The following is a 15,430-nucleotide window of genomic DNA, read 5'->3' as shown; positions in this document are numbered from 1 at the left end:
TAGCGGAAAGAGCTGTGTAAATATTGGTTTGGGCGGAATGAAGGTACGTATCTCTTCGGTTTATTGGTACTTCATTCGATTTTCCATACACGTCGAAAAGTCACCCTACGTTAGGTAAAGATTCCGTGGTTGTTCCCAGTTTCAACAAACGTCTTCTGAGTTTGCCAGTGCCTCATCGAGTAAAATGTCACCCGGGTAAAGACTGTCTGCAGCACTAACGAAAATACATTCGTTTACAAACTCACACACACACACACACAGAGAACACTTGGCTTGCAAAGAGCGTGGCATTATGCGTGACACCATCACACTAGACCACCGGCTTTGACGGTCTCCGCGTTAAGACCAATGTACGTTATCAGCGTTTTGAGAAAGGTACCGTATTTCAACAGGTTTCTCGTTTACACGGAGTTTGGCACTCGGTGTTACGTCACGGGTCGGGAGACGGGGATAACTCAGCAGAGGCCGGCGTCCTTGGCGTCGAGGAAGAGCGGGTCGGTGTGGAAGTGCCTGCCGTTGGGGCGGCGGCCGGCGGCGGAGACGAGCTGCGGGGGCGGCTTGTGGGAGCGCGCGCGCCGCCGCCTCCACACGCGCACCAGCAGCGTCGCCGTGACGAGCAGCACGAGCGCCGCCAGCGCCGCGCCGCCGATGGCCGCGTACAGCACCGGCACCGCCGCCTGGTACGCGCAGTTGGTGTCGTCCTCGTCGAAGCCGGACGGGCAGTGGCGCGCGCCGTCGCACCACAGCGCCGCGCTGATGCACGCGTTCAGCTCCGGACACCTGCCGACAGCCGAACGTAGCACTACAGCGGCTTTAAACGCTTTTTAATGCGAGACAAAAGTCATGATCGCATTGTCTGAATATGGAATGGTTTACTGGCTTTCGTCTCTGAAGAATCATGATGAAAACCGGTCTTTCTTACCTAGAGTAACATTGTCATAAAATTACGTGAACTCACCACTCTGCTTTTAAATCTATGTTCGATTGCGGTCAGTAGATACACACTGTCTGATAAGAAGTGCCCGGACAGTCAAATGTGTTGCGGAGTTGGTCTCGTGTAATTACTTTTTTCCGGGAGATACGTTAAATCTCAGCTTTACGTTCAATATGGATAAAGGCTACAAGAATGAATTAAATTTTGTAGCAATGCCCGGATTTGAATACAGGTTTCCTGACAACTACGCACCTATATTATCCACTAAATGACCATAGCGATATGGCTAACACAACTGCGTGGATTAACCCAGTCCAGTGCCGTCCCAAACACAAACTTCTATTTACACTGCAGCCCATCTTGAATTTCCCTTTCTTAAATCCCTAATACTGCCAAGGCTATTTGATATTGGAATAACACCTCAACTTTCTATGTAATGGGGAAATACTGCCTATACCTCAGGCGTAGGTAATCTGTCTTCCTGGAAACGCTAATTTTAATTCGTTACTTCACCTTCTATCCTTGTCAAATAAAAGGCTGAGACTCAGTTTGTATCTAGGAAAATGTTATTACACCATACATCAGCTCAATAGATCACTTACACCACGAGGGGTGCACGCAGGAGTTCCCCATCACGTACAAAGCTGGGGTGCTATTCAAATATCGCAGTGATTTTGGAATAAGAAGGCGTAGGCGAAAATCAAGATGGGCTGAGGTGCGAATTGAAGGTTGAGTTAGGGACGGCGGTGGAGTAGCATATTCCGTGCAGCTACGTTATCTACAATGGCAGCGTGGTGTATGGCTTTTGATAAGATAGCGTAATCTAAATCGATAGTTTCAGATAAAAACTGCTTTGCAATGTAGCCTAAAATTGTATGTAATAAGACTCTAATGTAACGTAACAGACACTCCCGGCCACTAGATAAAATGGCATGAAATTATCCGCCCGTTTCCGTATCGTTATTTTTACGTATATTCCTTTTATCAGTTATTTTGTGTAGTTAAGCTTTCGTATCTGGTTCCTATTTTACAAATTATCTTCAGGTTTACTAACATTCATTTAACGTCAGAACCTACTCTTATTAGCAGGGGCATATTAACTTTTGTGGAAAATAGCAGTCCAGAAGGAATTTTATGTCGTCAATATGTGAATTACACAAAGAATAGGCCTCTGTATTGCTGGTAAGAAACGTACTGGCTTACAGTGGGCGAAGAGACAGTAACAACTTATCGTGAGGACCCGGAATAGCGCTGTATCGTCAAACGAATCTCATATCTCTCTGTAAATTACTCTTACACCTCAGCAGTCTTTCCAGCAGGTCTGCATGTGGGGAATGACTAAACTGGAGGAGGTGTAGTGTTCTATACCTGTTTTAATTACACAGAAATGTTTCCTTTCACGACTTGTTATTTCGTCAGAAAGACTGTATCAAATGAAAGACGATTTTGCTTCAATTCCCCCAGGTGTAAATAAATACTAAATCATTCGTGGTTGCATAATGATAAAATTCTCCTACTCTAGTCATGTAACTACCCCTGTATAGCATCAGCAGAATGTGGAGCAGTCCCATATCCACTCTGACTCGTCAAGTTCTCGGATTTCAGCGTCATCAAACATCTGTAGAACCGTCTGGAACAGATACTTCTGTCTCCAACGATATCCACAGATCTGGCTGATAGTGAGAGTCGGATACTGACGTCTTCTACCTCCACTACTTCATACTGTCTATGCTATAGTGACTAACAGCTGTTATCAACGCTCATGAAAGCATTACTCGAACCGTGACTTTATTTTTTCCTGGAAAAGTTGTACGAAGATCACCCAACACGAGTCTTTAGAGGACGGCTTGATGACACATTTAGAAAGACCATTGCGTAATACGTGCAGAAAATGGCTTTAGTATTCGATAGTCAGTACTTCCCGAATGCACTGGTTACCTCTTCAAAGTAACATACTAGTTTCATCCCCTGTAACGGTAAAAGTTAAATATGTGAAGAGATTTTCGAACGTTCAGAACGTATTATCGATGAAAAATATGCATCTGATGTGTCTGATGTTTAAATGACGACCATACGGCATAATTGTCAAAATGCCTAGAACGCAGATTGCAGTGGCAGCGATCTTTCATCAGTAACGGTAAGGATGGGCTTGAGAAGCAGGAAATTTTAACTTACCAGGTTACTATCAAGGAACTTAGCACCCATTTTGTAGAGACATAATGAACTTGGTAATCCCAAAAGACCATTGTGGAGAAGATTCGGGATTCCCAGTGCAAATGTCAAGGCGATCTTTGATAATGTTCACCATCTGGTTCAGTACAAAACGTATGTTACGGGAGTTGTTTGATCATTAATCTTGCTTCCGTCAATTTCCAGCTGTAATAACGTGGGACGATATTTCTACCTGACAAAAACACTTGCTCAACCGACAGGTGGTGGGATTTTGTCTCATTGAAAGACCCTGTGTCTTTCAAACCATATATTTTTGAGTCGCTGTGGTGAACACCAGTAGATTCTCCTCAGCGTTTTCTGTAGCTGTTCTAACAAATAGCTTCAGAAAATTTTGTTTTCTTTCAGAAAACGTAGTGTCTGGATGAAAGTAAAGTTCTACTCATCCTCATAAGTGGCTTTCACTCTACATTGCTTGTATTACATGGCTGTGATTATAGGGCTGTGCATGCCAGGACGCAGGTTGTGGGGTGATGTGCAGTAGCAAGTAACAGTGTAACATAATGTTCCTGCCAGCAGTATCACTCTGCTGCGTCTCTATTGTGAGCTCCATGGTGGGGTTAGAATATTTACAGTTGATGTTCGTGTTGGTGCGTGTGTGGTTGGGGAACTTAGCCACTATGGTGTCATTATGGATTGCATAAGGCTAACACGGTAAGTATCACTTTTAGAAGCGACCCCAAGAACTTTCCAAGCATACCATTTTTTGTGTGACGAGTCAGAAGCAGATGAGTTGACCAATGTGGTGCTCACCCCAGTGTTGACAGTTACCAAAGTAAGGAACAACTGTAGTGTGAAATGTAGGACAGAGACTGTTAGTACATTGGAAATCCCACGAAGTATTCTCCATCCATCTCTCAGTAAAAAGCATGACGCAGCACACCACTGGTCCTACTGAAAGTAGTATGTTCTCGCTTTCCATCTTTTGCACTTTACTTATCCAATGTTTCATTGCCAGAAGTGAAAATGACAATATATGATAGAGAAAGTGCTAAGGCAAACCAAAGACTGAACCCTAGACCTGTGGATTATGGTTCTGACAGTTATACACAACGTTGCGGAGGCACTTTCCGCACACCTCTTGTTTATGTCGAGTGACCAATTCGGCGGATTATGGCAAATTTCTCTGCCACGATATATAGTTTCATTTCAATATTTTATGACTGATTTTTATATTTATTTTTCGTGGACTATGTTACCGGTTAATTTACATGTCATACAGCCCTAAGTAGGCAGATTAGGGCAACGTGAGTACAAGTTGAATGTACTTTATCATTTGACGACGTAGCTCATTGGTGCTTTTAGCGTACGGTTTACGACAATGTTTACGACAGTGCATCTGTTATGTCTTACTCGGTACTCAAGATGATTTGAGCATGTCCTCTGTTAACTGTATGTCGAAGAACTTGGACACAGGTCGACTTATGAACATATGCTCTGACCTATTAAGTATCTGTCGTTATTACACACAGGATAATTATTTCATTAGACCTCTGTTACTTTTTCATGAGGGACACGTATGTCAAACTTCTTTTCTACATCTACATCTACATCGCTACTCTGGAAATCACACTTAGGTGCCTGGCACTGGAGTCATCGAACCATCTTCACACAAATTCTCTGTTATTACATTCGAATAGTGAGCTCTGATATTTCCTTATTTTATTACGATGATCGTTTCTCCCTATGTAGGTCGACGCCAACGAATTCGGAGGAGAAAGCAGGTGACAGAAATTTCGTGAGAACACTCCGCCGCAATGAAAAAGTCTTTTATAAAATTATGTCCACCCTAAACCGTGTATCACATCCGTTACTCTCTCTCCTCTATTTCTCGATAACAGAAAACGTGGTTCCCTTCTGTGAACAATCTCGATGTACTCTGTTAATCTTATCTGGTAATGCTCCTACACTACGCAGCAGTACTCGAAATTTAACGAATTAAATGTTAGTGACAAGTAAATGTCATTGAAAGCTGTCATTAGAATTGTGTTAGTATAGATTCGTTAATACGCGTGTGGCAGTACTGATTTTTACACATTTTGAGTATGTAACTTTTGATAATGGAGCAAACATTGCCATACGTTATTTTTCATGCAAGGCTTGTGCTGTATAAACATGCACGTGGACAGTTTGGATTTGAGATGCGATTCACCTTTGGCTGTAAGCGCGCGCATGGGTGCTAAACGAGACACTAGCGACATCAGCTGTTTTACTACGGAAATGACTCTGGCGCCAATACTTCATCTAGTTCAGCATTCTTCATGAATACATCTACATTGTCAAACTGGCCCGACATTACATGTGACTATGTGTCATGTATGTGTCAATCGACTGTCGCATAACCAAGCACTGTCAGTGCAGGTACGTATGTTCCAGTTCAGTGGGCAACTATTGAAATTTTAAGAACTGTGTTTTTATGTTTTCCTTGTTTATTTCTGTGTTGTTATAAATGTTTCGTATTTTAGCTTTAATAGGCCTGGCTTGAAAATGAACTTGGTTGTTCTAAGCCATCACCAGGATAATGACACGGAACTGTGACCGAATTAGAATAAAGAATATATAGAATAGTTCGTGACAGTAATATGAAAAGGACATCGCACTCGCTTCCCTCGCACGTGGTCCCTGGTTCGATTCCCGGCGGGGTCGGGGATTTTCCGAGCCTAGAGATGACTCGGTGTTGTTGTGTCGTCTTCATCATCATCATTTATCCCCATTACGGTCGGAGGAAGGCGAAGGCAAGCCACCTGCGCTAGGACGTTGACTAGTCGGATGTGCGGGTCTCCTGCATCGTCCCCTACGTTCCTTGGAGTATTGGAGCTGATCATCATCAGTCTCCGTATAGTGGAAATGTTGAGTCGCAGGCAGGCACAACAGAAATACTGCTAAACAAATAAGTTTCGGCCAAAAGACGTTCTTCCGAATTAGACAAAACAAACACACACAGCCGGCCGAAGTGGCCGTGCGGTTAAAGGCGCTGCAGTCTGGAACCGCAAGACCGCTACGGTCGCAGGTTCGAATCCTGCCTCGGGCATGGATGTTTGTGATGTCATTAGGTTAGTTAGGTTTAACTAGTTCTATGTTCTAGGGGACTAATGACCTCAGCAGTTGAGTCCCATAGTGCTCAGAGCCATTTGAGCCAAACACACACACACAAACACACCACACACACTCACTCAAACACAACTCATACACACACGGATGCTGTTTCTGGCTGGATTTAGCAGATGTTTGAGTGAATGTGTTTATATGTGTACATTGTTTTATAACATTGTCATTATTCCACCTTAAGTTTTCCATGGGGTAGTTTGTGGTATATTACCGATATAGGCATTCCGAAGGCGCTGCTGAGGAGGCAGTGAGCAGATAGCTGGATGCCGAGAGCAGAGGTCGGCGTGACACCTCCATCCACGTGACGGCGTAGCTGGTGCCGGGCCGCCTCTCCAGGAACTCGACCACCAGACTGCGCGCGTGTGGCGACCGCAGCGCAGGAAGGATATCTGCCGGCTGCACTGGACTGCGGTGGTCCCAGCCGTCCGAAAACACGTCCACAACGCCCCCTCCGGACACCTCGTTGTCTGCGGCAGCGCCAGCACTGGCGGGGCACACCACTACCGAGGGCCGGTGACCGTCTCCAGAGTGCACCAGTATGCGGTTCGGCGTCGGACAGTCGCGCCTGTCGCCAGTGATCTCCCAGCCTGCGATCTTTACGTACAAGTAGTTATTGAGCGCGTCCTCCGGTTGGATGAGCCACGGAAGGTGTATGCACCGCGATGGCAGGACGTCGTTCGAGTCGCTCTGGACACCCTCCTCCACCTTCAGCTTAGGAAGTTCGGAAGTGGTGGGAGGTTTCACAGCCGCGCCACCCAAGAGTATTTCGCCACTGGAGCCGCGAAGTACGACGTTTTCCTTGGACTGTCCGCAGGCAGGTGTGCTGGCGTCGGAGCTGGAGATGAATTCGTACTCTCCGTCGAAGAAGAAGTCTTTGAAGTCCTGGGTGATGTTCATGAACGTTACGGTGAAGTTGACCTCTACGGTGGACGCGGTCAGTGTGTCGATCACGACCGGTTCGAGCACTGGAGAGCAAAAGCAGTCCCTCTGTATCTTTACGCCCGTCCATGGGTACTCCGACAGGGAGAGCTCCGCTACGCCGACGCGCTTCCTCCTGGGAAATTTCTTGAGCGGCAGTTTGGGCGGGACGGCGCACGACCAGCGCTCGGTGTCGGCGTCGCGGCGCGTCTGGCACGGCCGGCCGCCGAACCTGGCGCGCGCCAGCGTGAGGCGCACGCGCTCGCCCGGCGCCGCCTCGAAGCGCAGCACGCAGCTGAGGTTGTGCGCGCCGCCGCGGCCGTACAGGAAGACGCTGCGCGGCGACTGGAAGCGGCCGGCGCGCGGCGACAGCGGCGACGAGCGGAAGACGCGGTCGCAGGGGCCGGCTTCGGCGCCGGCGGCGGGCGCGCCCTCCAGCGACGTGTCGACGAACTCGTAGCGCAGCAGGAACGACAGCGGGAAGAGCGCGCTCGCCTGGAACGTGTCGAGCGTCAGCTCCGGGCCCGACGACACGTAGCTCTCGGGCAGCGCGCAGGGCCGCGTGTGGCGCGTGCTGTTGCTGAGCAGGCTGTGGTCGCAGAGGCGCGGCGCCTCCTCCTTGCAGAACTCGCCCAACAGCTGCACCGCCCCCGCGCCGCCTCCGCCGCTGCTGTTGGTCACCGGGTCGAGCCGGCCGTCCCACAGGCGCACGCAGCCCGCCACCGCCGCCCCCGTGTCCCAGTCGGCGCGGTGGAACTTGAGGAACGACAGCCACACCGTCTCGTGGCGCCGGCCCTGGAAGTGGTAGCGGCACGTCGTGTTGGGCGGCAGCGAGTGCTGCGGGCTCTCCACCTCGCCCCACGGCGCGTCGAAGCTCGTCAGCAGGAACTCGCAGTGCCTGCGGTCGCGCACGTAACTGTGCGACCGAGCGTCCACAAACACCACCTGCGGAACAGGTCAAAATTCAGCGATCTCCTATGCATGTACGAGGGCTATCCGAAAAGTGAGATCCGAGCGGTCGCGAAATAGGAACTACAATGAACATCCGCTGAAGCTTTGCATAATTGTGTTGGACATTGTCTGTAGTACACCAGCCGATCCCTTCACGTCACTCTTTTCAGTTCTGAGCGCACAGTGAACACTTACAGATACGTACAACATAGGCTCTCTTACCAAGTATCATTGCCGGCAGAGACTTCGCTTGATTTCATGCAGTTCCTACAAAGTATATTGCATGCAACTGAAAGAAAATTAGCCCTCGGTCACTATTTTTAACGGCGCACGACCAGCGGTCGGTTTCGACACTGCTAGGAGTGCCTTCCTCAGAATTGAAATCAAAGAATGAGAGTGGTATATATATATATATGCAGCCATGTACAACATTTTGATATTGCATGCATATTCTTCTTCATTACAGGTCTCGGCCGCACGTTGCAGGAGCAATGAGGACGTTCCTGGAGCGTTTTCGATGCGAAGTGTTTGATCATCCACCATACAGCCCTGACTTGGCTCTACCCGATTTTCTCCTCTGCTTACATGAACCGTTGGCACAGATAACTTGCTGCAGTCAGTTTAGAGAACTGACAGAAAATACAGGCGGCTGCCTTCTATTACGAGGATATTGAAAAGTTGGTACAATGCAACGACAAATTCCCCAGTTGGAGCGGCGATGTGTAGAGAAATAGTTGGAAGGTGTAGCTAACTGTTGTAAATAAAACATTTTTGGTTCTCTCTGCGGTTTCCATTTCGGGACACATCGGATCTTACTTTCCGAATAGCCCTCATATGCGGTCAATCCTCTCAACGTAGTATATGAGAATAATCACACATTCCATGCATTCGGCACTTGCCATTGTAAAAGGCGGCTCTTGTGGATTTGGCAGTGCTGTTGTAACTTTGTTGTAGTCTTGACAGTAGGTATTCATTCAGTCAGTTTCGTAGCGAGCAATGTGAAGGTTCTTTTTTTCTGTTTGCTGAATACTGAAACCTTTTTTATTATCTCCCTTGGCTCTCAGGAGTTCAACAAAACACATTTTGCCGTCACAATTTCATTTGAAAATAGCCAAAACCCACAGCTGTCCCATACTGTAATAAATAATATAGAAAAGTTTATCTGTCTTACTGACAGTCTACAGTGGGCACAAAAACTGATTTCAGCATTCAGAAATAACGTCGCGGCTGAAGGCCAACACTCGACTCTAATGTGTTAGTTGTTCTTCGCTTTGTAACACTGTTTAAGAAAGTTGTTATTGTATACATTGAAGTCCGCCATTTGACTGTATAGATTGTTTTTTTCTATTGTACAATCACGATTCTGGCCTTCGACCATTATCAAATACCAAAGTGTTAAGCATGATCAGACTTCTGTTAAACGAATTCATCGTCGAATTATATTTAACTTAATTATATAATGAAGGTTTAACTGCATATAAATGAAGACATACTTGTAAAGGGTTTGACAGAAATAGAACACATATTTCGGCGATTACTTCGTTTACAAAAGTATGATGGTGCTTAACATTGTGGTTCTTGAAAATTGCGAAAGGCTGAAGTCATAATTGTGCAATATCATAAAGATTCTGTACAGTCAAATGGCAGAAAATCCACTCAGACAGTTCTGTCCCAAGATTCGTGTAGTTAAAATTACTGTTACTGGTTTCCTAATACACTGCTGGCCACCGTAAATGCAACACCAAGAAAGACAAGAGGTAGCACAACAAAATTTATTTTGTAGATAACACGTTGACCAAGTATCAAATGATTACGTTTACAGATGTCTGTGACATGTGGTTCCTGCCAGAATCAGTAGCCAGAGTAGCCGCCATTGTTGGAGATCACCGCTGCCACACGTCTCGGCATTGAATCAAAGAGACGTTGGATGTGTTCCTGGGGTACAGCAGCCCAAGCAGCTTCCACACGTTGCCAAAGATCATCTGGTGTGGCAGCTGGGGATGTAATCTGGGTCACTCGTTGAGCAACCATGGACCACATGTTTTCTATCGGCGAGAGATCCGGAGAGCGAGCCGGCCTGGGAAGCAATTCAATCTGGTTATTGACGAAGAACCTTTGGACAATGCGTGCCGCGTGAGGTCGCGCATTATCCTGTTGAAATATGGCTGTGGCCGAGCCCTGAAGGTAAGGAAGGACAACTTGTTCCAGCACCTCGGATATGTAGCGCCGGCTATTTAAAGTACCGGCAATGCGTACTAGAGGCGTGCGAGAGTAATATCCAATACCGCCCCATTCCATAATACCCGGTGCAAGACCAGTGTGGCGGCGCATAATGCAGCTGTCCAGCATCCTCTCTCCACGGTGTCTCCACACTCGAATCCGACCATCGTGGTGCTGCAGACAGAAGCGTGCCTCGTCAGTAAAGACAACGTCATTCCATTCCGCCGTCCACATCCGTCTGTCATCACACCATTGGCGACGGAGACGTCTGTGGTTCTGCGTCAATGGTAGACGAAGCAATGGACGTCTTGCGGACAGACCACTCTGCTGTAAACGGCGTCAAATGGTACGCGCAGACACTGGATGATGCGTTACAGACGCAATGTGCTGTGCTATGGTTCGGGATGTCACTGAGCGATCCGTCACTGCCATGCGCACAATTTGCCTATCAGCACGTGCAGTGGTGCACCGAGGTGAATGCGATCGACCACGTCGGTCCGTCGTACCCTCCTGCATCCAACGGTCACATATCCGCATTACAGTTGTTTGGTTTCGTCCAACACGACTAGCGATTTCTCTGTATGATAATCCACAATCTCGGTAAGCCACTATCCTTCCTCTGTCGAACTCGGATACTTGATCAAACGATGTTCGCTGTTGTCTACGAGGCATAACTGATCGTCTTGTGAAACAACCACGAGGTAAACACACGTGCCGAACGTACACTCGTCGAAATCGCCAAGCCTTAAATGGCGCTATGAGGTGGCGCCACAGGCGCGCGTGATGTGCGTCTGCGCTGAAATTCTAATCAGTTGCATATCTCATCGCTGCAAACCCATGGTGTAAATTTCACTTGATTCGGATGCTTCCTTCAGGGTGTTGCATTTACGGTGGCCAGCAGTGTAGTTACATGTTCTCTAAGAATCAAATATGTGTAAAGAAGAGAATAGTGTAATAAAGTTTGGAAAGAGGAATTTCCTTTTGTGGAGAGAAGGTGTATACCAGCATGTCTGGTGTCAAAATGATCTGAAATGCCATTACGACGTTAACCACAGTGCACTGTGTTTCCAGTGAAGGCTGTCCTCATGACCTACGCTTCAAGAAGACAGCTGACGCCGCTGAATGAAAATATTGAGCATCAGACTAACGTTAAAGTTTGCAAAGGAACAACGTTTAGCAACCGAACCTGGCTTCGCCTTTGCTTTTCATATTGTGAAGACAAAGAAAGAATACACCGAGACGAAGTTTACAAAGAAGAATATTGCGTAAATTGTTTTTTTATACATCTTTTACTGTGGAAAGTGCCGAATGCATGGTAGGTGTAGTTACTCTCATATACTATGTTTAGAGGATTGACAATACATGAGAGCTATTCGGAAAGTAAGATCCGATCAGTCGCGAAATGAGGAACTGCACATGACGGTTGCACATACGTCAGATACTAGACATATAACACAGAGGCAATTGAAAATACAAATTTCTTCATTAATGAAAGTAAAGCATTTCTTTCTTTGCTAACGTAAACTATTTGTTTCCAAATAATGTTGTTCTCATTGAATTGATTCCATAGGTTTCCAGTTCCTGGACATACCTTTATCGCAAACATGTGTGATACGCTGGGTGCATTAGAGCTAATGTATGTGGAGGTTTACATCAAATTGAAATCAAATGAATCAGTAGCATTTCAGGCTAAGTCCTTTTAAACTTTTAGCTCAGATCTTCGTCGTGACATGAAAAAAGAAGAAGTAAAAACCAGACAATTGCCATGCAAAATGTGTTTTCCTCATTGTGCAAATGTTGACCCTACTCACGCTTCGCCCTTATCTGTAAAGTTAGTGTTCCACATCTAGTATCCACGGCACCGAAAGCACGTCAACCTCTAACCATTCATTTTTGAACTTAGCTACTAACTAGCAGTTGCCAAGTTATGAGAACGCGCTTTCCATGTGGCTAATCGTCAGTGGTATTACAGTGGTGGATGGGAATACAGACTTAGCAATCATCTCTTTCCAACTATTTGCAGGGAAAAGATTGGAATGTTTTCCCATTCTAATTTTTCGTAGAGGTTTTGTTCTTTGATCAACACTAGGTGCGTTGCCTGCTTATAAGAAACCACAAGCCACCAAGGCGTTTTCAAATGCTGCCAACGTTACTTAGAAAAGAACACTCTCCTCTTTCTTGTAAAACGTGATCCTCAGCTCTAATAAACTTGAATGAGTTCGTACTGCTCTTAGTGAACAATGCTTTATTGACCATTAGTTTTGGTTGGAAGTTCGATTTCAAACAGACATAAAAAACACATTGAAATTAAAACATCATGGTACTACGTATATGTGAACACTGTTCGGGAGTCGATATGTTTATGTAATTCAGCAAAAATGCGTGGGAAACGAACCCTTCTTTAGGTCACTCCAACCCATAATCATGAAACAGCTGTTAACTTGGATCTGAAATTTGAGTTGTTAAGCTCTCCTACCACGGTGTTTTCGTTACAACGTAATTTTTATTCGGCTTGAAAATGGGACTTCCTACAAAACTAGTCCCAAATAAAACATTATTCCCTGAAAGCAGCTTGTAGTTGAAATACGAATTACTTCGAACTTTCTTGATATTTGTGAACAGTTTGTTACATGAACGTCAATTACAATAAACCATGTTTTCAGTTTGTGTAACGTAACAGAGTATGAACATATACGTATACGAATTTTCGCATGTTCCCTAAATTAGAAAACTGTATCGGACTTTTATCAACCAGTAAAAGCACCAGCAAGACTTACGAGTTCAGAAAGATGAGTTGAAACAGTTCTCCTGTTGATAATCTTCCTTTCATTGATCTTGTAAATCATGACAGGAGAATGGTCCTGTTAACACGTTGCCGTTCGAAAAAATGACTATCGTCTTCCAGCTGATTCCGTTGGTAATAGCTTCACTTACGACGGGGCGAATTTCTAAAGTTATCACAGCAGACAGCAGGCAGTGAGATGTGGCCAGTCGCAGAGAGCTGGGAAGTCTGATAGCCCCTATTAGTATCTCGCTGTTAGGTTTTGGTGATTGGAACTGGGCCAGTCAGCAGCAACTGGATCGACAATGACACAAAAACTTACCCCGAAGTTATCAAACGGCAGCACGAATGGCAATAAATACTGCCGCCAATATTGCCCAAAGCACCCTTCAATGGCACACTGTGACAAGGGCTGAGTAGCCATGGTACCAAGTATGGCAACTGTTACTGCATTCGCTTGGTGCTTTTTCTCATCAGAGACAAATAACCTTCTTCAGGTAGTTGAGCAATAAAAGTGATGTGAAGCTTGAGGTTCCTCGGGATACTGAATGCTCCGTATTCTTATAGGCACTAAAGAAAATAGAGTTCGCTATGCATTGTAATTTAAACCTTTGGTGCGCGGGTAAGACAACTCAGGAAAGAAAAAAAGGGTGTATTAAGAATGATAAGAACGAACCACCGCAGACAACTTAGGCCGTCTCAAAAACAAGGATGGATTTGTTGTGCCTAGAAAATGAGGGGGTGCTCAACTGTCAAAATGTCGGCTATTTTCTAGGGCGTTATCCATGAGTTTTCTCAAATTATAAAAGACATACTAAGATATAAGATGAACATCAACAAAAGCAAAACGAGGGTAATGGAATGTAGTCAAATTAAGTCGGGTGATGTTGAGGGTATCAGATTAGGAAATGAGACACTTAAAGTAGTAAAGGAGTTTTGCTATTTGGGGAGCAAAATAACTGATGATGGTCGAAGTAGAGAGGATATAAAATGTAGACTGGCAATGGCAAGGAAAGCGTTTCTGAAGAAGAGAAATTTGTTAACATCGAGTATAGATTTAAGTGTCAGGAAGTCGTTTGTGAAAGTATTTGTATGGAGTGTAGCCATGTATGGAAGTGAAACATGGACGATAACTAGTATGGACAAGAAGAGAATAGAAGATTCCGAAATGTGGTGCTACAGAAGAATGCTGAAGATTAGTTGGATAGATCACATAACTAATTATGAAGTATTGAATAGAACTGGGGAGAAGAGGAGTTTGTGGCACAACTTGACCAGAAGAAGGGATCGGTTGGTAGGACATATTCTGAGGCATCAAGGGATCACCAATTTAGTATTGGAGGGCAGCGTGGAGGGTAAAAATCGTATGGGGAGACCAAGAGATGAATACACTAAGCAGATTCAGAAGGATGTAGGTTGCAGCAGGTGCTGAGAGATGAAGAAGCTTGCACAGGATAGAGTAGCATGGAGAGCTGCATCAAACCAGTCTCAGGACTGAAGACCACAGCAACAACAACTTTTTCCTCATTAGTTGTGTACCGACAGCCACAGCTAATAGCAATGAAACCTGGCAGGACTTGCCTCAACTTGCAGTTCGAAGCCAGGCAGGTAGCTGAGCGGCACGGGGTGGAAGGGGTTGTCGTAGGGCGAGGTGTGGAACTCCAGCAGCATGTTGGGCCCGCTGCTGACGATGTCGGGCACCGCGTCGCCGCCGCACAGCCGCACCAGCACCGGGTCCGTCGTCGAGGAGCCGTCGTAAATCGTCAGGTAGTCCTGCACCACGTTGCACTGCTCCCACACCCTGTAATGTACACCGTGGTAGACGTTAACGACTCAGGATAGTTATAGAAGAAAGTGTGTATCGGGAGTGTCATTCCTTGCCGCTGACCACTTCGCTAAGACTGAAACACTCGTTCACAAGATGTGGCGAATGCTTCACAGCGGCTGTCAGCCACCTTTTCATTTCTCCTGGGCCGATATGAAGAGACCCTGTAGGTCGACCATGTTGTCTGAAACCTCGGACGTACTGTTTACAGCTGAATTTGATATTTTCAGGGATTTCGTGCTCGTCTACAACTGAGGTATAGGGCCCAATAATACATTATCAAAAAAACTCGGAGCTGCTGTGGAGGATTCCTTGTAGAACTAAATTTGCGAAAGAAATCCATGTCCAAAAATGTTATCCAACAGAAATATCGACCGCCGAAGTAATAGGAACAAACGTCTGGCTCAAGGTCGCCGTCTCTGCAGCATAAGTGAAATTGTGGAACGGTGGATCGGTTCTGGTA

General features: G+C 45.9%; 1 protein-coding gene across 1 annotated transcript in view; it reads right to left on the bottom strand.

The window, feature by feature from the left end:
• Positions 1-455: 455 nt before the first annotated feature.
• The window catches only part of LOC126210138 (uncharacterized), a 72,915-nt gene continuing 57,940 nt past the window's right edge, over positions 456-15,430 (bottom strand). The window contains exons 6-8 of the mRNA XM_049939324.1: positions 14,724-14,943; positions 6,483-8,134; positions 456-780 (exon numbers count right to left, since the gene is read on the bottom strand). Of these exons, the coding sequence (XP_049795281.1) occupies positions 456-780; positions 6,483-8,134; positions 14,724-14,943 (2,197 nt within the window). The remainder of the gene's footprint in view (positions 781-6,482; positions 8,135-14,723; positions 14,944-15,430) is intronic.

This window comes from Schistocerca nitens, chromosome 1 (genome assembly GCF_023898315.1).
Source record: "Schistocerca nitens isolate TAMUIC-IGC-003100 chromosome 1, iqSchNite1.1, whole genome shotgun sequence".
Lineage (NCBI taxonomy): Eukaryota > Metazoa > Arthropoda > Insecta > Orthoptera > Acrididae > Schistocerca > Schistocerca nitens.
This window is presented reverse-complemented; position numbering and strand designations above follow the sequence as displayed.